This window comes from Pleurodeles waltl, chromosome 3_1 (assembly GCF_031143425.1).
Source record: "Pleurodeles waltl isolate 20211129_DDA chromosome 3_1, aPleWal1.hap1.20221129, whole genome shotgun sequence".
In the NCBI taxonomy this organism is placed as follows: domain Eukaryota; kingdom Metazoa; phylum Chordata; class Amphibia; order Caudata; family Salamandridae; genus Pleurodeles; species Pleurodeles waltl.
In genome coordinates, this window is record NC_090440.1 from 664,983,138 (window position 1) to 665,009,457 (window position 26,320).

The 26,320-nt window shown below is 44.7% G+C and overlaps 1 protein-coding gene across 1 annotated transcript in view; it reads left to right on the top strand.

The window, feature by feature from the left end:
- Positions 1–2,733: 2,733 nt before the first annotated feature.
- LOC138283246 (interferon-induced transmembrane protein 1-like) overlaps positions 2,734–26,320 on the top strand; it is a 58,354-nt gene continuing 34,767 nt past the window's right edge. The window contains exon 1 of the mRNA XM_069221279.1: positions 2,734–3,234. Within this exon, the coding sequence (XP_069077380.1) occupies positions 2,980–3,234 (255 nt within the window). The 5' untranslated portion in view covers positions 2,734–2,979. The remainder of the gene's footprint in view (positions 3,235–26,320) is intronic.

Sequence of the window (26,320 nt, forward strand, 5' to 3'; positions counted from 1 at the left end):
CATCCCTGACTGTACAAGTTAGCAGACAAGCTGGGAGAGACCACACTTGACACCTTTTGTGCCCCCAGTGACCCCCATGCGATATCTAGAAAGTATTGCAAGCTTAATACATGCCATGATAGAGACAAACTCGCTTGTCAGACAGCATGGGAGAGAGAACGGCCCATTACCCTTAGCATGGATCAGCGGAAAGAAATACTTCAGCGCTCGACGAAAGGGGCTTCACCTATGGCCAGGAGGGAAATTACAGCCAAACTCATGTATAGATCGCACTATGCACCATTGCGTTTGACCCAGATGAATAACAAGCAAAGTGCAGAGTGTTGGAGGGGGTGGAGGGAATATTCACTAATTCACATCCTTCGGTCCTGCCCAAAGATCCAGGAATTCTGGGACGGGGTCTTGTCTGTGATACACCAGATTAAGGGGCCAAAGCTGACTTGCTGTCCAGAGGATACTGTTGGGCCATCTGGATGATAAAAGCTACACACTGGTGGGTAGGAGAGGACAACTCGTATCCCTATTACTGCTAGTGGCTGGCCCTCTGGGGACAAATCACACAACTCTCAGAGGCAAAATAGATTGAACGATTTTGGTTGCTTGTGGGGACGGAAAAGCTTTCTAAAGGGGCAAAAGGAGTAATTAAAGAATTTGCTAAACAACTATAAGGCATTTACAAGCCTGAAAAGGCTACAAGCCTTGCAAATCTTGGATTATTCAAAAGCTGATGATTATGGAACTGCCAAATTGACTGAGTGAACATCTATGCCACCTGTTTTAATAGGCAGCAAGGATATGGCAGACAGAGATGCGCCGTGTCTGTTGTGGACCGACTGTGGGAGAGAGGGGGATATTCTGATGGGGAGGGAGGGCTCCAGGGAGGGCGGGTGTTGGACAGGTTTGTCAGAAAATGAATACAAAATGTGTTCAACCTAACCTGCCAAACCACGTTTAGATCTATGTTTATGAAAATGCATGACAAAATGCATTATTAGACTCTGCGAGACAAAATGCATTATTAGACTCTCCACTGTCCCCCTCTATGGAGTTAAATGTGTTTGGTCCATTTGGCACACACGCTGTTTACCTTGCAGTAGAATTTTTTACAACCTGCGTTCCTTTTCTGAAGTGACTTTAATGGACAGCACCTCCATTTTGAAAATTGTTGGAGATCTGCAGAACTCTCTGGCAAGAGTGGGCCCTAATAACTTCTGCATCGGAAATATAGGATGGCATTTAAAGAGCATGTGCAGGAATCCTGGTTAGATGCACGTTGGCAGACGAATCTAGGCAATCATTTACAGTTTTGGCCGGCGGCCACCAGGTCATCAGGGCACGGGCCTCTGCTCTCCTGGTTTAAGCCCATCCACCCACCGTCTTTAGAGATCACCCCCTGGAGTGCGGGGACCTCTCTGCTTCCAGCGGAGCTGCTCCTGAGGTGGCTGTGCTGCTGACAGGACTGAAGCATTGCTGCGCGGGTGCCAAGTTTTATATACCCGTTCAGCAAAGTTGTGTTTTTCCAATAACAAACTCCCAACTGCGAGTTTGTTATTCCAAAACAATAAAGTAATGGCCCCGGCAATCTGACAGCCTTCTCCAGGCCTGTGGGGTAATTTCTCTTATTTCCTTTTTGGAACCACTAGACCTTCTGTGTCACTCACAAATAAGAACATTAGAAGTCGAGCGAAAAGAGTGGCTGTTGTGACCGATGACTCTGTGGCCACAGTAGGGACATTAACCACAGAGCAGTCTTACTAATTATCGGCTTAATATGGCTGCTGGCCACATGTTTATGCCGTCAGGACGCCTTTGGGTGGTTGCGAAGATGAATATAACTCTGTTAACTCAGGAACAATAATGCAGTAGCTCAGGTCGTCAGCGCACTTGCAACTGAGATTTGTGTGTTATCAGCTGGTCATACGTTTAAATCATTACAAAATATCAAATGGGCTAAACATGCATCTTTCAGAGCGATTTGTGTGACCTGCAAACCGCGTGCTTGAGTCCTAATAAAATAGAGCATAATGTTGCAATGTTTTTTGGGAGATAGCCTCGTGTAACCTGCGGGTCATTCTTCTGAGGTTGATAAAAGGAGTGCCATTGATTTGTGCAGTAATTAACACGTCTTACACAGTGACAAAAAAATGATATCTGTATTGTGAACTATTTAAGTGACTGCTTTATTATTTACTGGTACCTACATACATATACTACATTTGAATCTAATCTGCACTAAATGACCGTGCTCCCTTCGTTGCCTATGTTCAAAACAAGGCATAACCTATTCTGTTCTCTCTCCTCCTTCACTTGTCCTGGTGGTAATGTAACGCACATTTAAATAAAAATCCTAGAAAAACACAAAGCGTTTGTGCTTTTGTTTCTTCTGACGTTCTGCAGTGCCTGGAGGCGCGGTGTGATCCAATCCAGCCCTATCAAGTTAAGCAAGTCCAGAGACGGCTGCTGTCCTCATTTCTTTTGTTTGCTGAATACTGCTCTGTTCTACAATTAAATATTGTCCTCTGCCACGCAGGCTCACGTACAGGCGGGCAACAACTATACCTTTCCCTCCACCTTGCTTCCTTGCCAGGCTCCTCTTTCGCTTGCCAGAGGCGCTTGTGTCTGCTCAAGCACCTCTACCAGTTGTTTCTCAGCTTGTTAGCCGCTCCCAGCCACTGCCTTCCATTCTTCTGGGGGCAGGACTCCTTGTCGGTAAACCCCCACCTGTTTCTGGAAGCAGCTCCCACTCCTCTCTCTGAGCTTGGATTTCACTCTCTTGTTCAGCACTGACATTCTCTAAGACTGAGACGTCCACCCTTGCACTGTGAGAATCCAGTACCTGAGCAGAGACAGTGTGACACCCGTTAGGATCTGAGCGACTGCTCGAGCTTGTGTGTCACCAGAATTCTAGGCGCTCCTGGCACTGTCAGACCTCAGGATCCAAGGGAGGACAGGCCACCCATCTGAGGACAAGGGTGGATCATGGATAGCGGTGACCTCCAGATGACAAATAGCGGGGACTACTCGTACACCATCAGCACCTACGAGTCTGTGAAGGAGGAGATGGAGGTTGGGGTCTTTCCGCGCCGCCCCCACCAGCCTGCTGTCACCTCCACCATAGTGAATGTGAACACCTACCAGCCCCCACCTCGGGACCACCTCATCTGGTCCCTCTTCAGCGCCATCTATATGAACTTCTGCTGCCTAGGCTTCATGGCGCTGGTGTTCTCTGTCAAGGTGAGCCTAGTTCTGAGCTTGTGCATGACTACTTGCTCCTGTATATGTTTGCCTCTCTGTCGCCCACCTTTACGCATGTCTGCATATCAGAGTATGTGTACTTTTGTCTGTTGGCTTGCCTACCTGCCTCTTATTTGTCTCTCAACCCGTCTGCCTTCATATTTGTTTTATTGTATGATTTGTAGTCCATCTGTAGTTACTTTCTTGATTGTCTCATTTTCTGTCTCTGTCTATGGCTCTTCTTGGCTGATTGATGGCCGTCCATGCCTCCGTGCTTGTCTCTATGCCTTTCTGACTCTTATTTCCGCCTCGCTGAATGTCTTGTTTCTTTGTACCTGACAATCACTCTTCTATCCTCCAGGTGTGTTTTTCTCTCACCTGGCTTCCTTTTTTTAGTTTCCCATTTCCCTGGAAATTATTTATTCCTCTTCCTTTTATTAGCGCTTTTTAAAGATGGCTGAATAATGCAGCCGACTGTGACCTCTGTTCTTTGCAACATTCAACGTGTACTATTTATTTGTGGTAATAAATGTCTAAACAGCTGGGATCTTGAAATTATCTTCTTTTATTCCAACCGCCGTAGCACAGGTGATGCAACTGCTTCTCAGCTAGCAAAGACCCTTTCAGCATTCTTACCCCACCAATTAATACAGAGAACATAGTGCATGGAATGACATAGAGAACTCTACCTTACTACACAATCCTACACATCCTTCAATCCCTGTACATGCCTCTTTCACCACTGGGATTGCTTGATAAATAGTGTACCTGGCTCTGAATCCTCAGTCTTGGCAGACCATGAAAGTACTAGCTCCAGTGTCTGTCCCAGCAACTTCTAAAACATCCGGGTAACTCATCTGCTTTCCCCTAAACCCAGGTGGTTGTCACAGCAAGCCCATGCTCTTTGATCACTGCCCCTGCTTCCGCTGTTCCTGTGCCTGCTCCAGTAAAAGCATGCTCGGCCCAGTAATTGGCCCTTACCATGTGTCAGAATCTTAAAGTGCTGGAGGCAGGGCATAAAGGCTGTAGATTGCCCAATTCCGAGAATCTGCATAAGCGAGAAAGTGTGGCTGTGGAGGATGCATGGCTAACCAACGAGGCCCTGCAACGGCCTGGTCCAAAGTTATCTTTGTTTATGACTTCCACTCAATATTATTTTTAAGAGTGAAACAAAAATTATCCTCTCCAAACATATCATCCTCAACAGACTGTCTTTAAATATTATTTAACAATAAATATAGAATTGAAGTTCCAAGAGGCCACATGAGAGCGTGTGGAGGGTTTTGTAATAGATAATAACACTTACACTGAAATGTATTTTTCCCAAGTGTGACATCCACAAAGGCTGTTGGATCCAGATGCCTACAAGTATTAGTTGGACAAAAGTTAGTTTTAACAGAACTACTCTCATTTCCAGCTGCGAGACTTAGGATATCTATCTGCAATATTATGCTTAAAAGTGTGACCTACATGACCCATTGGCCGACATCGTTAGATCCCACAGACTCAACATCATCTCCTACATAGATAATACTCAACTGGTCCTCTTGCCTACTGAAGACTCCTCCACCATCAGAACCAACTTCTGCAATGCCATGACCAACGTAGTCAAGTGGATGAAAACTAACTACCTGAAGCTCAACTCTGACAAGATGGAAGTCCTGATCTTCAGGAAAAACACCTCCACGTGGGACTTAGATGGAGGCCAGCCTAACTCGCTCACTCAAAAGCCTACAGACCACACCTACAACCTAGGCATCATGCTCGACAGTGAGGTGGGTATGAAGCAGCAGATCAATGCCGTCTCCTCCTCCTGCTTCCACACCCTCCACGTGCTCCACAGAATCTTCAGATGGATCGCAGCCAACACCAGGAAAAACGTCACCCAGGCCCTCATCATCAGCTGCCTCAACTATGGTAACGTCTCTATGCAGGCATGTCTTCCAAGCTCCTAAAGAGACTCCAGGAAATACAGAACACCACTACCAAACTCATCCTGGACCTTCCCAGGTGCACCCACATCACCACCTCAGAAACCTCCACTGGCTCCCATCCAGAAGAGATGTCATTTCAGGCTCCTCACACACGCTTACACCATCAAGGACTGGACTACATCAACCACTGTGTACACTTCCACCAACCCACCAGACATCTGCTCTCTTCCTCTCTGGCCTTCACACACACACACACACACACACACACAGAATCTGGCACAGCCACGGCAGCAGCCACTATTTTCCCTACATCTCTGCCAAGGCCTGGAATGACCTACCCCTCTCCCTCCAAACTGCACCCTCACTGGCAGACTTCAGAAAGAGACTCAAGACCTGGCTCTTTGACATAGACTTTGCACCCCAGGGCTCAGATACCCCCAGGGGTGATATTGACACTCTCTACAAATTGAGTGATTTCTTGATTGACAGAGGCTCAGAAGAATGCCTGAAAATACCAGGCGGAGATGGCTTGAAAAGAGAAGAATTGCCCTCCTGTCCGTATCTGAGGTAGAATAGAGAGACAGCTAGCACAGTTTCTGTCTCGGAGAATAAACCATTACTTATTTTGTGCAGTAGTACTAGTATAGAAAGAGAAGTCTCTTTCCTGACATCTGCAGTGTTTTGTGAAACGTACACATAGGCTTCAGTTTATTGCTGCCATTAGAGGTGCTTCGTAAGTGGTGAATTATGTTTCACCTGCAGACGAGGACCCGAGCTCTGGTCACTCTATTTTGAAGTTTTGTATTAAAGTTTTACTATTGGAAGAATACAAACAAGCCAGTAAGGTGAAAGGGCTAAATTAATGTCAAGGAGATCATGAATTTATTTGATGAAATGAGAGTGTTGCTCACAATCTATGAGTGCAGTGCACTGCTCCAAGCATCTCCTTCTGCCACCGACCTGGGAATGAATGAAGGATTACAATGGGACCTAGTATGTCACACTTTGTGTTCAAGGATGCAGCATCTTTCACAGGTCGGTAAATTTATAACCATAAACTGGCTGTTACTAACATCTTATACTTACAGAACTTAGAAATGGGAAAGCTGTGGGCTGTCGAAAAAAGTTTGTTCATATTCATCGAGAGGCCGATCTCTTTTTAATGAGCCATTGCTGCTGCGGCAAAGGGGAAATCTAAATGCAAACTAACAAGGTTCGGCATGCCATCGTAGGGCGACCACCTCCCTCCCACCAGTCCTGGCTTTTGCATGTTGACCTAATGCATTCTGGGTGTTGTAGTCTTCCTTTGCTTACAGTGACTTGATTAGACTAGCACACCTGAAATCAGTGATTAGTAAATGAAAATGTCAGTACTTGAAACAGTGTCCCTAACAACCTGGGCTGGGGTGATCACATTATGTGATCTTGATATAGGCTGTAATCAGATGTGTGAAGAGAATCATAGAGATGTTAAAGAGGAAGGGCGACGAACCAGAGCATTTTGGACTACACAAGAGAATCCCGGGTAATGGAGCAAAACAGAGGATCACAACAGAGTGTACTTGATCTGTCAAGAAAGAGCCGATCCACTGTAAAGCGCTGCCTCTCATAACCACAACTGATTACAACCTTTCACACAGCAGCTTGTGGATGGAATAGAATGCTGTGGATAATTCTAATAGGGCTATTACAGAGGAACTACATCTGTTACGTAATTTACTGGCAGTGCAGCATCAAGGGTGTTTTTTTCTGTTGCATGGGATTTGTTTACACTAGAAGGATAAGACCCCCATTGCAGAAATGCGTGAATCAAATTAGTACTATCCTTATCTCAGAAACCAATGCATTTCTTGATCTGTGTATCAGGAAAGACTCTCCATTAGAGCCTCAATATTACAGTGAGGCTACTACATATTTAACATCACTTGGAGAAAGCAAAACGAAATTTATATAATCCTGTGATTAAGAAATATGTTGCTCACGTTTAAACGAGAGGATATATAAATACAGTTTTTCAGTTATAATTGTAGCCTTTACGTCTTCAGTTTTTTTGTTGGAAATAAAGACTCAGGTTATTGCAAAATTCCTAAATAATCAGATCAGAAGATGTCACACTTAGAGGATGTTAATTTATTAACATCTATACCTTAAAAGGTTTCTTGGTGGAACAACGTGCTCGTTATTACATCCATTATAATAATAAACTTTAAGCTGCTGTTGTACCTCTTTTCTAGACATAATAGTGTTTTTAAAGGCCACTCTACCATCACTAGTCTTTCAGCATCTTTGCTGGACTCAGCCAACGCCTGTCCAGTTAGTGACACTTTTGTTTCAATTGCATTAATGCACTACTGAACCATAGAGTGTGGTGCTTGGTAGGTTCAATTGGTTTCCCGGGCCTAATGTGTCTATGTTGTTTGACATTTAACATGAAAACGCTCTAATATGGCAGACTTGCTCATGTCAAGTGGATTACTGACTAAGAACTATACAAGGCTTATTACATCATTCAACGCTTCTGGTTTGCATTTTGTTTGTTTGGCCGAAAGAAAATTGTCCTGATTTGTCTAAAGAAGACAAAGTAATAATTTTGCCAGGGTATAATATATCCAGGAAAGAGGTGTAATGGATTGACTATGGAGATTAAAATCGGTTATAAAAAGAAAATAAATTCCTGATCAAGTCTAAAAGATGGATGGCTGCATGTAGTTGTTATTAAGTTGAATATTAATTGGCCAAATGTAATAATGTAATGCAAACGTTGTTGAAATCTTTTAGGGAAGACGTGTTTACTATGATGGTCTATATACCATAGCAAAACATTGAAAATTGCTTTGAGCAGCACATCTGATATTCGGATGTTCAAAAGAAGTGTAGGGATCGTGATAATTTGAGTACTTTTGAACTGATTTGAATGAAAAAAAAACATCCTCACCATCCTTTCTGTTAATACGGTTCTGCATATGGCTTGTAGGATGTGGGCAATCTAGTGTTTAGAATTAACTGTGAGTGCCAGAGACCCAGATCTCTAATATAAGTTTTTAGTGACCAGCCGGGCATCCATTAGAGCGAACCGAGGCCTTTGGTCTTCTTCTGTTAGCCAGCCTTCAGCATTAGGACTCAGGAGGCTAATACTTTTGTTGCGGGCCATGTTCTGACAGATAGATGGGTGACTTAACTCAGCTCTATCAACAATTTAAACAATGCCCTTTCATAGAGGCCAAGAAGATGGACATCCTGGATGGGAAGGTTGTGTGTCCTATGGGAATCAGTCCTTCTGGGCTTCAATGTGCAACTAAAGGCACCTATCAGTGTGTTGGTAAGCAGGGCTATAGACGCCACTGGCTGGAAGAGAAACAGTCTCACAGAATACAACAAAACCATGGAGCAGAAACCTATTGCTCAGTCAACCCACTGGCTGGAAAGTAAATGAGGAGTCGTTCACAACACATGGAAACAGTTTTATAGATCCCTTTGTGGGGCCCGCATCAGTTCCTCTAGGTGTTGGTGCACTGACATAGAGTGACTAGCAGAGGGATAAGGGATTTAGCTGTTAATGTTGCTGGCTGACAGGGGGGGGACAACTTCACTGACTGACACATGGCCATGGAGCAGAGGCTGCTAGCCACTCAAACAACCCACTAATAAGAGCTTCAACAGAAATCTAAGTCAATTTCTAACATTAAATGTAAGCAGTGTTAGAGACCCTTATGTAGGTACAGGCTGAAGTAGCTGGTGTAGTGCCAATCAGCACCTAGCCGGGTGATTGGACTGGGGATAAATGTCTTTGGCTGAAGGAAGAACCACCTCATTGACTGCAACATGGCTTTGGACCAGAGACCTTCTGCTATCCCATGAAGAACTTCTAAAACTCTTGAGATCAATAAGTAAATATTTTAACCAACTGATGGATATTTAATCCAAGAAAACAAATGTCATCCGCATTACCTTTCTCTTTCTTGTATGTATCTGTGTGTATATGATGTGTATGTATGCAGTGTGGGTGATCTTTTCCCTTATCCTATTTGCACTCCTGTCTGCAGGGCACCCTTTCTGTTTCCCACTGTGCGATTTATGAATTACAAGAAAGACCAAAATATGGCTTTTTTTTGTCAGCATACAAGGAGCGCTTCAAAGGAGACAAAATGCTATTTTGACCGGAGCATTGATAATGCTTGCAAGGCTTCTGCTCTGAAGAAAAATTGCATTGGTGGTGTACTAAGAGAGAAAGATGCTGAATCTTTGCTGACCCTGTCTACGAAGAGAGCGGGTACTGACTGAATCCTGGTTCCAGCAAGTGTTGTTAAATCAGACCTGGGTCCCAGGTGAGCTCGAGTCAATTGTCCCAGTACACTGTGTCAACAGCAGCAGCTCCTGTATGCATTCAGCATCTGAAGTGGGTGAACTGCTTGCAGGACTGGGGCCACGTGAGACTTCTTTCCTCTTCCGGACACTGGCCGACTGCAAATTGCTCACTTAGAGGATAACCAGAAATTCCTTTTTTTAAGATTGTGTCCTCGCGTAGAGCGGTTGTATGATGTCACATGAAGTCCTGTGGGTTTTCATCACTTGTGATCAGACTTATGAACCATCAGGAGGAACAAAGATACATTGAGCCCAATTCATAAAGGTAAATCTACAGACATACATTTCCAGGCATGTATATTTACATGTAGGCATAAATCGGCACCGAAACGAAATTCAGCAACTCCAGGTGAAAATGTACACCTATTAGTAGGAGTATGTGGCCCCACCTGCTTGCAGAAGGGGGTTAGGATAGGTACAACCTAACATTTGAATATGCATCCATTAAGTTGACATAAATCCAGCAAATGTGGTGCTTAAAAGCATAGGAGATGATCTCCATTAACGCTGTTAAAAGTACAAGTTGAAAAGAGTAGTTGAGCAGAAATCACCTGAGAAAACTTACACCTTCCTGACAAACATTTCTTCTGGGGACACATGAATAGAAGCCACATACTGGGCTTCACCTTGTTTTCAAGTCATAGCAAAGAAAGACTTCAGCTGTAATTGTACTGTGTGTCGGGTGAATGTGTGTTTGTATGTGTGTGTGTTAGGGGCATTCAGTGTGGGTACAGTGTGTCTTTTAGTGTGTGTCAAGTAGTATTAGATTGACATGAGTCACTGTATTAGTTTGTTAAAATGTTAAAATGTGCAATTTTACATATGATTTGTAATGGTAACTATAGTATACACAAGTACATGACCATTTTTTACATATATGTATTGTTGTGTGCAATGCCTAAATGTTTATGACCATTTCTTTCTTTATTTCATTTTTCATTTAAGTGTTGGGTTTTGTGCTTGTTTTGCTATTTCCTACCTTCACTGATTTCTATGGGATACCTTTGCAGTACCTGTGAATGGCTATGTGTGTTGTGTGATTTACTACAAGGCTTGGCTGGAGTAGGTTTAAGCCAGAGTACTACTGGAGTAGATATGGGTGCAGCTTTATTGTATTGGAGCTGACATACCCTTTTTAGGGTTGAACGCAAAGCGCTCTGTCCCTGGTGTAATCTCCCTATGGGCTTGTAACCACACGCATGTCAAGCCCATCAGTTTGGTTGGTTCGTGGGCTTGACTTTTAAAATTAGCTTGATTTAATTAGTGAAAGGCATGCATATGTCATACTTTTTCCAGTGTTTAGCCCGCCTCGAGCGCACCGGCCAACTACTGAAAACATACAAGGCTCCATGTTTTCCATATGGTTTCTGCACTATTTTTTCTCTTTATTTCGTAGGCAGCGTGATCTCTCTGGGCAGTAGTAGAGCGCTTTGCATGACATCGAATTTGTTACATGGATATTTGCACTTTTGCCGGTTGCATGGATAATTGCACTTTTGCCGGTTACAAGGATAATTGCACTTTTACTGATATGTTTCACTGTGAGCAAAATTTTGTTTCCTTTTGTGTGTTTGCTTTACGCTCATGGCGGCAGTCAGCTCGCTTGTGTGAAACTATTTTACTTTTCAATTTTATGTGACAAGAAAAGTCCGGTTAGGAGTTTACAACGCTAATAGCTTTAACTGGAGTAAGTCCGAGACCCGCTGCATTGCAATGCTTGTTTAAGTATGCTTTTGCATTTGCATGTGCCTCTCTTTCATCTACCCTTGCTTCCCCATTTCCAGCCAGTCTCCCTGGCTACTCCCATAGTTACATGTAAAATGTAGGATGACGTGTGCTAAGGTTTACGAATAGCCAGTGGGAACTCTGCACATAAGAGAGACCAGCATAAGAAAGCTTTACGCCCATACCTATATGGATTGCATTTAAGAGTATGTGAAGTAGTACTATAGGAGTACTGTGAGATATACTCATATTTGTCTTTATGAATTGGGGCCTTTATGGTTTTGGTTATATTTTACTTGTTCTGTGTGCACCAACAAAAAAAAAACATGAAAATCATTCACCACACAATAGCGAATATAATTGGGTTTGGCAATGGTTTTTTTCTTCACTCTGGTGAATGTCTTTCTTGAGAAATGCAGTTGCACCGCATTATGTGTAGTGGGTAAAAAGGAAAGGGATAGGCAGTTAAGTACTGATGGAATCACGAACGTGGACTTTTGAGAACACTATGCTTTGTACATTTCTGATGTTTTTGATTTACACAGCCCATATTCATGAGATGACATATTGGACGTAAAAGCTCAATTGTCTAATTTGATAAGCTACAATTCCAGCTGGAATTCAAATTGGACAACATTGCCAACCTCCTCCTGTTTCGCTTTTCCTACGTGGTCAAGCCCATCTGTTTCACACTTAAACCAGAGGGTAAGCCTGTTTAAAAAGTCTCTAGAGCAGGATTCTCCAATCTTTTCAGTAATAAGAGCTACTTATGTTCAAAGAAAGCATCCTGAGATACTAATTTTATTAGAGTAGGAATAGTGACCACATCAAACAAGATTACATTAGCGCCCACATTTTGCATGAGTCCCAGCAGTAATCACCTCAGCGCATCAGGCACGGTTGCCAACATTACATGAAAAAAATTCTCAATGGGAAATGTGGAATGCCTCTACATGGGTAACATACCACAGCCATAGCTGTAATGCCAGTGGAACCACGTCAACAATATTAGTAACAGGTTTCCCCCAAACCGCTTGATTTATCACTCAAATAACTTTAAATGTAGCTTGAAAACCCAAACCATTTTTCTCCACACATCATCTATGTCTGTCCTTCATACACACTTTTCAGTTTTGGTTTACACATATTAATGCAACCATGCAAATGCTTCTAATTTAGTAGGCTGGGTTGCACACAGGAGAGCTATATTCAGGTAGCTGGAGAGCTACCAGCAGCTCACGAGCTACTTGTTGGAAAAGCCTGGCCTAGAAGGTTATCTTCGGTGTGAGTTTAAATTCAAGAGTTCACTATCTGTACAGGCAATTTAGCTGAAAAACCTAGTTTGAAAATTGGTCAAATGTTTTGTAGGTACTTTGAACACAGCATTGACTTTTGTTCGGAAAAGTGTGATCCCTGTAGAGTTGGGTCTTTGTGAGAAAATACCAGTTTCTAGTCAACAGGTAAATACTTTTCAAAAATATTTAGAAACATTATGGTTAGTTGTCTGATCGGTATTGCAGAAGAGAGTGAGTCAGTGGGACACCTTTAGGTAATCTATTTTTGGCGAGAGCCAAGAAAAACAAAATTCCATATTATATTGTGTAACTGTACCCTTTTACATGAATGTTCGATGCAATCACGTGGAGCGTATCCTAAAACGCAAGAGACACGTTTCAGCAATGAGGAAAGACTCAATGGAACATTTACGGGAGACTCAGAGACTACTCAGATTGTTCATGAGTACTTTAGCTAGTTTATTTGGTAGTTGTATGCAGGTCATTGTGTATTGCTTTGTTAATTTTGTAATAGCTGTTTCTTGATAAAGTGCTTATTTTAACACAATTGTGTAGTGTATGGCTGCTATACTTATCAGTATTGCACTTCTTATTATTTGTGCAGCGGCCCCAGTCGAATTGAACGTTAATTTCCAATAGCTGGGATTTTGCTGCCTCCCTGTGGCCATGTCTGGGCATAGCTGTAGCTTTGGAATCTGCAGTGTATCATGTACATTGGTATGCTTTTTCCATGTGCAGCTCTTTTTAGGTCTGACGTATGCTCTAGCTGTTTCGTCAACCTCATATTCTAAAAACAAATCATAAATAGAAACTAAATATGTGTACGTACATAAATTGAGAAACTTTGGATTATCACTCTTCACGCATTATTAGTCTGTTGGACTGTCATGCAAATTTTGCTTCCTTTCGGATGAGCTCACTTCAGCGATTGGTTCCCTTGTTCATCCGCCTAAAAGAACTGCACTTCAGTGACATGTTGTTGGTTAATGCAATACCTTGTCCGTTTTTTCTTTTATCTTTCTATTCTTTATCATGTTTGTTTAATTAAGTCATCCTAGTTTCTAATATATTTTCTGGTCACAGTAATTGAAAGTAGTTTTATATTTTCTTTTTCTCAGCAAGAATCGTCTTTTTCATGTGTTTGCTGAAATCAAAAAAGGGTTGTGTGCCTTACCCAAGTATACCCACTGTTCTACTGAAATTATATATTCGATGATTATTTTTCTATTTACATTTTTTATTGCAAGTATATGGCTGCCACATTTAGGCAGCAACATGTGTTCCACTTTAGTCTTCCTTGTATTTATGTAGTATATTCGTACAAATACACAAAATAAATAATTATTGCACCATGTTACCAAGGCCAGACCTATGGGCTCTGCCAGTGCTTGAGATAGTGGCAGGTTGATATTATATTATATGAAACGTGGTTTTTGTTTGATAAGGCTCCCGTGAGCTGGTTCAGCTGACGCGCTCTGAGTAATGCTCCTATGTTCAAGGAGTGCTGCTGTAATCTGAAAAGTCTGTTAATCAGCATTTCCAGCACCTCTAACAGCATCTGTTTCTCTCTACTGATGAAGGACAGCTATCCCGAAACATGACCATATGTCTAGAGATACTCCTCATTGCTGCACCAACCATGGTTTGATAGCAGTAAGTGTTACCATGCACCACACTTAACAGAATGCATCTGAGTGAACTGGGTGCTGGGATGTCAAAGCAGTGTGCTCTTACCTTGTTTTTGTTTAACGCTTTGATTTGGGTTTATCACCCAACCAGAACATGGCTTATCCTATTCACCTCAAGGATATCTGTTTATTGACTCCTCCTATTTCTCCATTCAATGTCGATCTCAATGTTGTGAGATTCCACTGTGGTGCTTCCAGGATCCCTATGTCCGAAGACCAGTTGTGTCCATGTACTCTTGTGTATATATCTGATCTTTGATCCTGTCCTAGAATAGTACTGGAGTCTTGCTTCCCATGCTTCCCAAGAGGTTGGGAATTGTAAATATTGAAACATAGGACTTCAAAATAATTTTGTAAAAAATGCTGCCACTTTTGGAGCTGTCCATGTGAGAGCTCCTGACTCTTGTTTATGTGTGATCAACCACTGCTCCCAATAACTATTTTCTGCCCCTGAGATAGGATGCAGGAATTGACATTCATCATCATTTTCGGCTCCCGTTAGATTTAATGTTTTCTATCAAACCCCACTGTGACAACCTGACCTTCATTGAGGAGAGCCTAGAACAAATAACTAACCAACTTGTTCATTCTGAAATGAACGTCTTCTTAGGAGATTTCAATCTCCATTTGAGTGATCTCATTAATTCACCAGTTTAACAGCCATACCATTTCTCTCAGCAAATGCGCGTGCTTCATCATGGCAACGTTTATCAAAGGCTCTAATCTGGATTTTATAATATCTGAAGGAAATCTGATAGTTACAAAAGATACCCGTTGACAGATCTGACCATTACCAATCCTCTTTTCTTGTTTTTCTCAAATATCAAAAATATTGGGCAGTCTATAAAGGGACTAAGTTGGTTTGGAAACCTAAAAGATGCTGATCTTAAAAAGATTGCTGGTCTGGGAATAAGCAAACTCTCATCCATTAGTTCCAATGACAATGTGAATATCACAACATATAACGGTGTTTCTGAGTTTCTTGATGAGATAGCTCCTCTCAAAAGAAGAAAAAAGACTTAAACCTTTTGCACACTATTTCTCCAAATATCTCTTCGAAGAAAGAAAATCCCGAAAAGGGCTTGAAAAGAAGTGAAAACAATTGCATTGTACACCCCCATAGAGCTAGAAGACAGTACAAAGAAAACATTTTCTACATGTCAGAACAGTGAACATTCATTCTGTCTCCATTACGTTTGAGGATTATGCTGTTAAATCAGAAGAATTTGCCAAGTTATTTGTTGAGAAAGTCAACTCAATTGAAAGTTCAGTGCCACTCCAACCTGACGCTAAAAATAACTCAATTGTCCTCAACATATCCAACAGGAACTGGCCGGATTTTGACACTATCTGTAAATAAAGTTCTGAATGACACTACTAAAAACTAAGCTTCATCCCATTTCAAAGACCCTATCCAAAAGAAGGGATATTGCCAAAGGCTTGTCTTACCAGTCATTATCTAACTACACTTATTTAATGAATGCCTCTCTTGAACAAATTGTGTTTCTAGATTGCCTCAAAATCAGTCAAGTTAATTTGCAACTATAGACACCTTCAGCAGACTTGCAGGATTTAAGCATGTTTTCCTGTTTGTCTTTCCTGGCTAAAGTTATTGAAAACTGTGTGTCTCTACCACTTTCATAGCATACCACGAATAGCAACCATCTGGATGAATCCCAGTCAGACATCAGAAAGGGGTGCTGCACTTAAATCTCTTCTCTTCTTGTAACTCTTAATCAAATTGCTGTATTAGATTCAGTGAACAGTACAGTACTTATCTGGATCCGCCAGGAATTAATGTGAAAGGATGACATTTCTCAGATGGTTCTCACCTAGCTAACAATCCAGTTCAAAATTGGAGATTGCTTCTCTGATGCAATTGCTTTACCTTGTAGTCCCCAAAGGCCTGATACTGACCCATATCTTTCCAACCTCAATATTTAACCTCTCAGTGTCTTCCTTAAACATTCTGAATTTCATTTACCATCAATATGTGGATGATACCCTGATATGTCTTAAGAGTTCCTCCGCCAAAGATGTCTCACTTCTTGCACAAACTCTGCCAAAAGTTCAAGGTTGGGAGATGTTGCACCATTTGAAACGTAATTCTCTGAAAACTGAAATGTTCCTTATTTCTTCACATTAATTCTCTAAAAACTGAAATTGTCCTTACTTCTTCATCACAGTGCCTCCAGTACAATCCTGGGTTCATTCCTGTGAAATTCTCGATTGTAAACCTGTCATTGTCTACAAGCCTAAATCACCAGGCCTCATCCCCTAGAAGAGGCTTAACCTACATACACAAACCAATCTGATGGCAAAGAGTACTTGCTAGCAACTCAGACTAATGCAGGAGATCTAGCACTCCCTGCAAGAATAAGACACTAATACACTGGTCCAATCCTTACTGCTTTCTCTTTTCTGACTGGTCCCCCCAGAGTTCACGTTACGACTCTGAAAATGGTATAGAATAGGCCTGCATGATTTAGGTTCCGTACAATCTGGCTATATTATGCTAGTGCTACTAATGTTAAAGTGGCTACCTATTGATGTGAGATAAATCTAAAAGATGGCATGTATTGTGAAAAAGGTACAACACACTTCCATCCCCAATACTTAGCTTTGAAACTCAAATGCTCAGGTGGTCACAGATACCTAGGTAGTTCGGAAGCACTTATTTTAAAATGACTATTCTCCGATTTTAATAAAGAGATAATCTGGATTTCATTAAAGAGATGGAAGCTAGCATTATGCATTAAACCTTTAATGCTCCTCCTGTAGTACCTTAAAGAACTACATAACATAATAAAAACCCAGCAGTCTGGAATTAGAATCTTCTCAGCAAATAAATACACCCATCTTGGAATGTTCTTCCTCTTAGAAGTGCAACATCCTTCAATTAACTTTCATCATCTTCTTATTCTTACAAACCAGAAGCAATTCCAAACTCTGATATCTGCAACATCACTGAAGACTCTCTCGAACAAATTATAAACACAATAACCTTTTTTCCTACAAGAAAAACATAACAGTATTTTTTTAACAAAAACACATCCCAAAACAACTCTATAACAATCTCAAATCACTATTGGTTATTTTCTTTCTTTTTAAGATAAATTCATTCCTCCAAAATTCAACCTCCAGACGAGGAGGCGAGTGAGATAATGCTAGCCTCCGTGTCTTTAATGAAATCCAGATTCTCTCTTTATTACAACTGTGGAATTGTCCTTGCATTACAAGACTGAAGTCTATCATTATGGCTGATTGGTAGTGCCCCACCACCACATTTGCCTTATGCTCAATCGGTCTACAATAATCTTGTGCAAAAACACTTGAATTCGACCAGTTCGTTTCCTTTATAATTGACTCCAATCTCTCACAATACCAAAAACCCTTGCTTGACATTCTTCCCCTCATAGAATGAGCCTTAAACCTTTCTAAGTCAATTTCTGTGTGATCCTTAGTCCATCTGATCCATCTTGTAGTAGTTGCAGATGTCACTGCCTTAAACGGCTACACAAAAGAAATCAATAACTGGTTCACAGAATTCGATCTATACTCTACAATTTTGATCTCATACTCTTTCAATAAATCCAACACACAAAGTTTCTTGCATTGGTCAAATTTTGGATAAAAAAACAATTCTGGCATAGGGCCTCATTATGAGTTTGGCAGACCCACCACAGGACCGCCAATCTCATAGGGAGGACACCACCGCCAAAGCTGGGACATTCCCTACAAGCGTATTATTATGTTCCTGCTGAGCTGCCTGGCGGGAACATTGTAATACTCGTTCCCGCCTGGCTGACCATCAGGAAGTGTTAAGATATTCGCATCAACTCCTCTAAGGGAGCTAAGGCCAAAATCCTAACACTCCAGCTCCCTCAGAATGTGCACTGTCTGTAAATCAGACAGTGCGCATTCCGACGGTGCTTGGCAGGGGTGCCCCTGCACTGTCCATTACATTTTCCTGGCAGTGCAGTGGCCCCCCTGTGGCTCCCGGCACTTCCTTTCCACCAGCCTTTTCATGGTGCGCTATGGCCATAAAAGGCTGGTGGAAAGAGGGGTTGTAATCAGCCAGGTGGTGCAGAGTTCATCCCCACCATGGCTGGTTGCAAGCCTGACCACCGTCATGCCGTCGGGAACCATGTTCCCGACAGGGGTGGCAGTCCTTTGGTGATCCGACTGCCAAAGTCGTAATTTGGAGGTCAGACTGCCAAATCCACAGTGGTCCGACTGCCACCACAATTTTGGTGCTCTCATGACTGCCAAACTCATAACGAGGCCATTAGTCCCTGTTCTCTTTTGTGTCTCAGACTTCACCTTGTCCATACCATAAAACCTACTCCGTTTTCACATCCAAAACTATGTGACATGAGATCTAATACAGCAGAGAAGCAAACTTCATAAGGTATTTTCAAATCTAAAACATTTACAACTTGGCTAGGAACACAACAAAGACAAAATCAAATTTACATCCCACAGCACATCATACCTCGCTCTAGGCAGCCTTCTCAACCTCATACTTTTCATAGTTGTGCCTATTACATTTTGCAACCTGTAGATATTGCAGACCTATAACAATTATTAATACTGTAGCTAAGTCCTCTCAACAAATTGTTTCACCAGAAAATTCATTACCTCTACAACAGGAGCCTCCACCGGGTTAAAACTCCTCTACATGCACCAGCATACCCAAACTCTTCAATTTCTACTATAGCTACACCTTCTACATGGCATCCATGGCTCCTTGAGTAGCTCAGCAGCCTTCCTTGAAAGACCTGAGAAGCATGAAGATATCCTGACAATTTCCAACCAAGAAGGTTCAATTCCCTTGACAGAACTAACAAATGTTCTCCTTTATTTCCATTGCTTAATAGTCCTTCTCTCGCTGGAATCAAGAAAGGCACATCACAAGCCAGTTCCATGACCGTTTGAAACCATGTTTGAGGACCCCAATATCGAGTCAGAAACACTACCAGACACTTCACTTTCCTTACTTTCTGCAAGACCCTCTGAATCATTGCAAAAAAAGGAAGCGCAAAAGCTCTTCCATCCTTCTAGTTCTTTTGAAAAGCATCCACCGCTACTGCACCCAGATCTGGCATCCAACTGTACTACCTCTCCGTTCGATATGTCAGTCTGCTCACAGAAAGATCGCCATCCAGAGGACCCCAACAATCCTGATTCAACTTCCAATTGCTGAAGTCTCCTAAAAATCTTCGAATTCCAATCTGCAGTAACATTCTCCTTCCCAGGCAAATACTCTGCTCTCTGACTTATTCTGTGTTCCAAACAAAATACCCAAAGCTGCTTTGCCAATTCTGACAACCAACTGGACCTGCTGCCACCTAATGGATTTATATAAGCTACTGGAGAAGCACTGTCCATTTTTAACAATACTGCACTGTCTTTCAAAATGTCTTTGAAACTCATAAGCACATATAGACCTGCCATCAACTCTAAACAATTTATGTGCTGATTTCCATCCATGCCTAAGCACAATCCACCAGTCTCCTAAACACCCAAATGTGCACCCCATCCAGACAAACTTGCCTCCGCCTCCAATGAAAAATCTGGTGCGCATCCAAAAATAGCTCGCCCATTTTAAGCCTACAGATTCTCCAACTACCAAAATAACTCTTTCTTTGCTTATTGATCTAAACTTATTTTATCTCATGAGCCTCGTCTCAAGGCTTCTACCTTCCCTCTCTGAAGATCCTAGTAATATAAACATCTTGGAAAACAGTCTGTATTGAAGAGGATAACAATCCTATCACTCTCACTAAGGCCCTCATTATGAAATTGGTAGTAAATCCCACTTACCGCCATGCTGACTGCCGCCAACATACCGCCGCCGCAGCAGATATCCGCTAACCATATTATGACACACACACATGAATCCGTTACTAGTCAGCCACACACACAAATCCGCCAGCCCAAAGGTCAGTGATAAACTGGCGGTATCAAAACCCACACCGTTACGCCAACAGAACGACGCCTACAACATTATGACCCACAAATCACCACTGCGGACATTCAATGGCGCTAAACCATTGACGGTACATTCTGCTGCGCTCAAAATACACACACACAAACAAAACAACACCACATTGAACAGTTAAACTACACACACCTGACACCCATACACACACCACACCCACGCAACCACACCACTATAAAACACACACCCACACTACCCACAACCCTTTACGAATACCAATAATTGCCAGCAGAGAGAGACAGCAAGAGCACTCCCACAACCAGAGCCACATACCACCATCACCTATACACCACCCACGCACCTTACATCACACACCCCGACACATCACCCTACACATCCTCTCCCACACCACTCACACTACACCCATGGCACCACAACGACACTCCAGATTCTCTGAGGAGGAGCTAAGAGTCATGGTGGAGAAAATCATCCGGGTAGAGCCACAGCTATTTGGATCACAGGTGCAGCAGATATCCATTGCCAGGAAGATGGAGTTATGGCGGAGAATTGTGGACAGGGTCAATGCCGTGGGACAGCACCGCAGAACAAGGGATGACATCAGGAAGAGGTGGAATGACCTACGAGGGAAGGTACGTCCATTGCAGCAAGACACCAGCTCGCAGTACAGAGGACTGGCGGTGGACCCCCACCTCCTCCCCCACAACTAACAACATGGGAGGAGCAGGTCTTTGCAATCATGCATCCTGAGGGACTGGCAGGAGTAGCAGGAGGATTGGACTCTGGTAAGTCAACTCTCTATTACTATCACCCCCCCTACCTGCATGCCATCACATACCCCCACCCTTACCCTCATCCTATCAATTCACCACCTCCCACACACCCCACCATCACAACCCGCTCATCCTAATGCCAAGCCCTGCATGCCATACCAATGCCTTGACACCACTCACAGACCTTCATGGACACCTATCACTAAAGCATGCACATTAGAGACAATCAACTAGCCCACCAAATAACAACTCACACAAGGCAAAGCTGCCAGAGCAATAACAACCATAGAGGGCAACCCACCCATGCACAATATGTCACACACAGAAACAAGAACACTGTATTTACATCCCCATAGGTACCCTAGCCAATGTCACCAAAGAAGACGTGCCAGCAACATCCAGTCCCCCCACAGAAGAGGCCGACAGTGATGACAGCTGCTCTGCTCGCCTGGATCTGGATGACCAACCTGGCCCATCAGGGACCTCCGGACAGTCGATTACCCAGGCACAGTCTCACACCACCACAGAGCCTTCCCCTCAGGAAACACCACCACTGCACCCACCCAGCGAACCCATACCTCTGTCCCCAGGACACATCAATCAGCAGTGTGTCCACCACTACAGGGACCCCAGGGCACACAACAACCCCAGGACAATCAGGGACCTGGGGTCAGTGGCAGTGGGCACAGGACAACAGGGAAGCTGGGAGGACTGCAGTGCGTCAGGGGGAGGACAGGCCCAGGGAACCGACTCTCCAGGAGGCACTCACCGTGATCCTGGGAGCATACCAACATTCCCATGATACTCTGGGCCAGATCCTGGACAAGATGCAGGAGAAGATGCGGCTGCAGGAGGGACAGTACCTGGGGATCAGGGAGGATTGAAGGCCAGTAACACCACCCTGGTCTCCATTGCAGGGGTGCTGGCAGACATGGCCAACTGTATGAGGGAGGCAGTTGCACACCAGCGGGCCCCTGACACTAGCCAGACTACTGAACAGCCCTCCACCTCCGCTGCCGCTAGTGGACAGGAGGCCCTGCCACAGGACCAACAGGCCACCAGCACCCCTCCCCCTGCAGAAGGAGAACCACCCCGCAAACGTTCCCTGCGATCCAAGCAGAAGCCAGAGACTATTGCCAAGACCCCTGCCAAGAAATAAGACTCTCCTGATTGTCACTCTTGTGTCCCACTCTGTCACCCTGTCCACCTTGAACTGCCATTGCTCCCCTTTCTATGCCTTCTTGGACAATGCACATGTGCTACAAATGGACTGGACTCTAACCTGGACTTTCCTTCATCATCACCCCAGCCCATTGCACTTCCCCCTTTTCTTCAGAGTACTGCAATAAACACACTTTGAAAAAATATGGAGTATGTCAAATGATTTCAAAATGTATTCTTTTAACAAGGTTCAAAAAATGCAATTCAACTGTTCAGTAATGTTTACATAGGAAAGACCTGTAGTTGGCTGCAGTGAACACACCTAGAGCAATAGTGGGGCACCAACATCTGCAAAAAGAGATGCCAATGGGTACAGTGAGTAAGCATAGAAGTAGAAATACACAGCCTGTCAGTGACAATGTCACACATCAAACTGTCAAGGAAATGTGAAATAACACTGTCTTACCTGGGTGTCATTGGAAGTATTAACGAATGACTGCACTTCTGTTGTCCTCATCCTCATCCTCTGCCTCCTCATCTTCACTGTCCAGAGGGTCCACTGCTGCCACAGAGCCATCTCCAACCTCCTCCTCCTGCAGAAAAGGCACCTGGGGTCGCAAGGCAAGGTTGTGCAACATACAGCATGCCACGATGATCTGGCAGACTTTCTTGGGGGAATAGCACAGGGATTCACCTGTTAGATGGAGGCACCGAAACCTGTCCTTCAGAAGGCCGAAGGTACGTTCAATAATCTTTCTTGTTCGCTATGTGCCGCATTGTAACATAACTCTGCCCTTGTCCTGGGATTCCTCACAGGGGTCAGTAGCCATGAAAGGTTGGGGTAACCAGTCACCTGCAAATATCGAGGGACAACTGTTAGCCACACACTATGCCGTATGGCCCACACCATACCCATACACCAACATCCACTGGGTGGGAACCAGGGCTCACCTATTGGCCACACCCTGTGCCTCTGGAGTTGGGCCATCACATTTGGAAGGCTGCTATTCCTCAGGATAAAAGCATCATGCACTGAGCCTGGAGACATGGGAGATGTACCTGTCTGCCAAACACAACATCTGCACATTCATCGAGTGATAACTTTTACGATTTCTGAAGACCTATTCATTTTGCCAGGGGGGACAAATGCAATATGTGTTCCATCAATCGCACCAATGATGTTGGGGATATGTCCCATTGCATAGAAGTCAGCCTTCACTGTGGCCAAATCCTCCACCTGGGGGAAAACAATGTAGCTGCACATGTGTTTAATCAGGGCAGACAACACTCTGGTCAGCACTATTGAGAACATTGGCTGTGACATTCCTGCTGCCAAGCCCACTGTCACTTGGAAAGAACCTGTTGCCAAAAAATGGAGCACTGATAGCAGTTGCACAAGAGGGGGGATCCCAGTGGGGTGACAGAGAGCAGATATCAGGTCAGGCTCCAATTGGGTACAGCTCGGTGATTGTGGCCCTGCCAAGTCTATAGGTGAGGATAATATGCCTGTTCTCCATTGTTGCCAAATCCACCAGGGGTCTGTACACGGAGGGATGTATCCATCTCCTATTCATCCGCAGAGGTTGCAATTTATGGGGTAAAAGAGTGAGCAGCTGGTCATTATCTGTACATTGTAACCACTACAGTTCAATGCATATTGTGATTTTTACAATATTTTGGTGGCATGTGTCTAGTGTGTAAAATTGTGAACTGTGACGCAGTTAGAATCCATGGCATGCCCCCCCCGAAATGTCGTCCACCTGTCCAGTATGGAGGGAAAGGTAATCCTGCTGACGTTGTGCGCCTTTGCGGGAGGCGGTCGGGAACCGCCGCGCAACTCCTCATTGGTTATCATTGGGCCCTATGGGGTACAGTGGCCAATGGTGATGTATGCCGGCGGTGACGGTATGCACCTCCGCGGACGTGACCGCCATTTTCTATCTGTTTACTCCCTCGCTACCTGGCCTTCAACAGGAGAGGACCTACACTGAATGTGCTGCTGTGACCTGTGCGTGGAACCTACCATGGCGCATGTGACTGAGAAAAGGGCCTCTGCCTTCCCCTCGGCAGAGTTGGAGCGATTAGTGGATGGGGTTCTACCCCAGTACCGACTGCTGTATGGGCCTTCAGACCAACAGGTGAGTACACTGTGAGTACAATGCATGGGGCATGGATGCATGGAGTGCTGTCTGTGAAGGCCTCGTGTGGGGGGGTTGGTGGATGGGCCTTGGGCAGCATGCAGCATGTATGCTGGGCCATGCCTGTGCTTATGGGTATGGAAGGGGCATGGTGGGCCATGAGTGCAACAGGCAGGACGGTCTGACTAATACCTTCCCCTGTGTAGTTCTCTGGAGGTCAGCGCCCATCAAAAGAAGGGTATATGACGTGCCATCGCCAAGGACGTGCAGAACCTAGGGGTCTACGGTAGGTGGAGCACCCACTGTCAGAAATGGTGGGAGGACCTGAGATGCTGGGCACGGAAGACCGTGGAGGCCCAGCTGGGGATGGCTTCCCAACGAGGAAGGGGTGCCTGTCAAACCCTGACCCCCCCTGATGGCCCACATACTGGCGGTGGCCTATCCGGAGCTGCATGGGTGCTTGGGGGCATCACAGCAGAAACAAGGGGGTTAGTACAGTGCCCTTCATTACTACTTATGCCTGGTGGGGTGGTATCCGGGTGGGGGATGTGGGATTGTGGGTGCCCCTAGGCGAGGCCTGAAATTGCCGAGTAGGTCCCATGTTGGGCAGGGTTCTGATGTGAAATTCCTCCAACCTAGCTAGTAGGCATCCACTACTGGGCAGGGGTGTGTGGGTCTCAGGTATGCTGCAGTTGGCAGTATGTGTCCCTACCCATGGCCTGGTGACTAGCATTGTAACTGGTAGTGCATTGCCTAGTGCGTAGGGCTGTTCCCTGTGTGTGGGTGTGGTGTGTATGTCAACAGTGGTGTTGGTGCTGCCAAGTATATCCTTTGTCTCCCCCCCTTTTTGTTTTGTCATCCTGTCCTTATGTGCATTAGCATCATCTGGCGGAGGAGCGGAGGCACCAGCAACGGAGGGAGCTGCATCCCACAGGACCCAGGAGGCAGAGTCCACCGACGGTGAGGGCACCAGTGGAACGGAGGGTGAGGGGAGCACCATGGCGGAGACTGGGGGGGGACAGTTCGGACACAGATACCTCCTCCGATGGAAGCTCCCTGGTGGTGGCGGACACCTCTGTGACCACCTCAGCTACAGGTACAGCCGCCACCCCCGTACCAGCACTGCCTTCCCAGCAGCCCCTCAGTGAGTTTCCCGTGCCTGCTCGCCCAGGAGGGTGGGCATCTCCTTCGCCCCAGGCACCTCATGCCCTGCCCCAATTAGCCCTGCTGCCCTGAGTGAGGAGGCTATTGACCTCCTGCGATCCATCTCTGTTGGGCAGTCAACCATTGTGAATGCCATCCAGGGGTTGGCAGCCCAAATGCAACAGTCCAATGCATTTCTGGAGGGCATTCACACTAGCTTCGCGGCCCAACAGAGATCGATTCAGGCTCTGGCCTCCTCTCTGATGGCAGCCATTGTCCCTATTTCCACCCTCCCCCTCCAACTTCCTCTACCCAATCCAATTCCCCTCAACCCCAACCCCAACCTATCCCAAGCACACAGGAAGACGAGCATACACACAGGGCAACACACAAGAGTGGACATGGCAAACACAAGCACCACACTTCATCCCACAGGCACTCACACAAATACAATCCAGATGCAGTCATACCAATATCCACTTCCTTCACTGTGGCCCCCTGCTCCTCCACCTCCCTCCAAGTTGCGTCTACACTCACAGCTGCATGCACCACATACTCATCCAATACCCCCATCACCAGCACACCTATGAGAACAGACACCTCACTGGCAGTCACCACCCCCACATCCATGCACACGTCCCCTGTGTCCTCTCCCACTGTGTCTGTGCCCCTCCTCCCAAAGTACACAACCGCAAGCACTTAGACACCCAACAGCCATCCACCTCACAACAGCATCCAGCCCATGCACCTGCACCCAAACACAGCAGACTGACACCTCCTACAACCACTCCCTCTTCCTCCACTCCCAAAACATCTCCCTATTCCCGCCCCAATGTCCCTAAGAAGCTTTTCCTCTACACCACTGACCTCTTCCCTACCCCTCTTCCTGCCCCCGTCTTTCA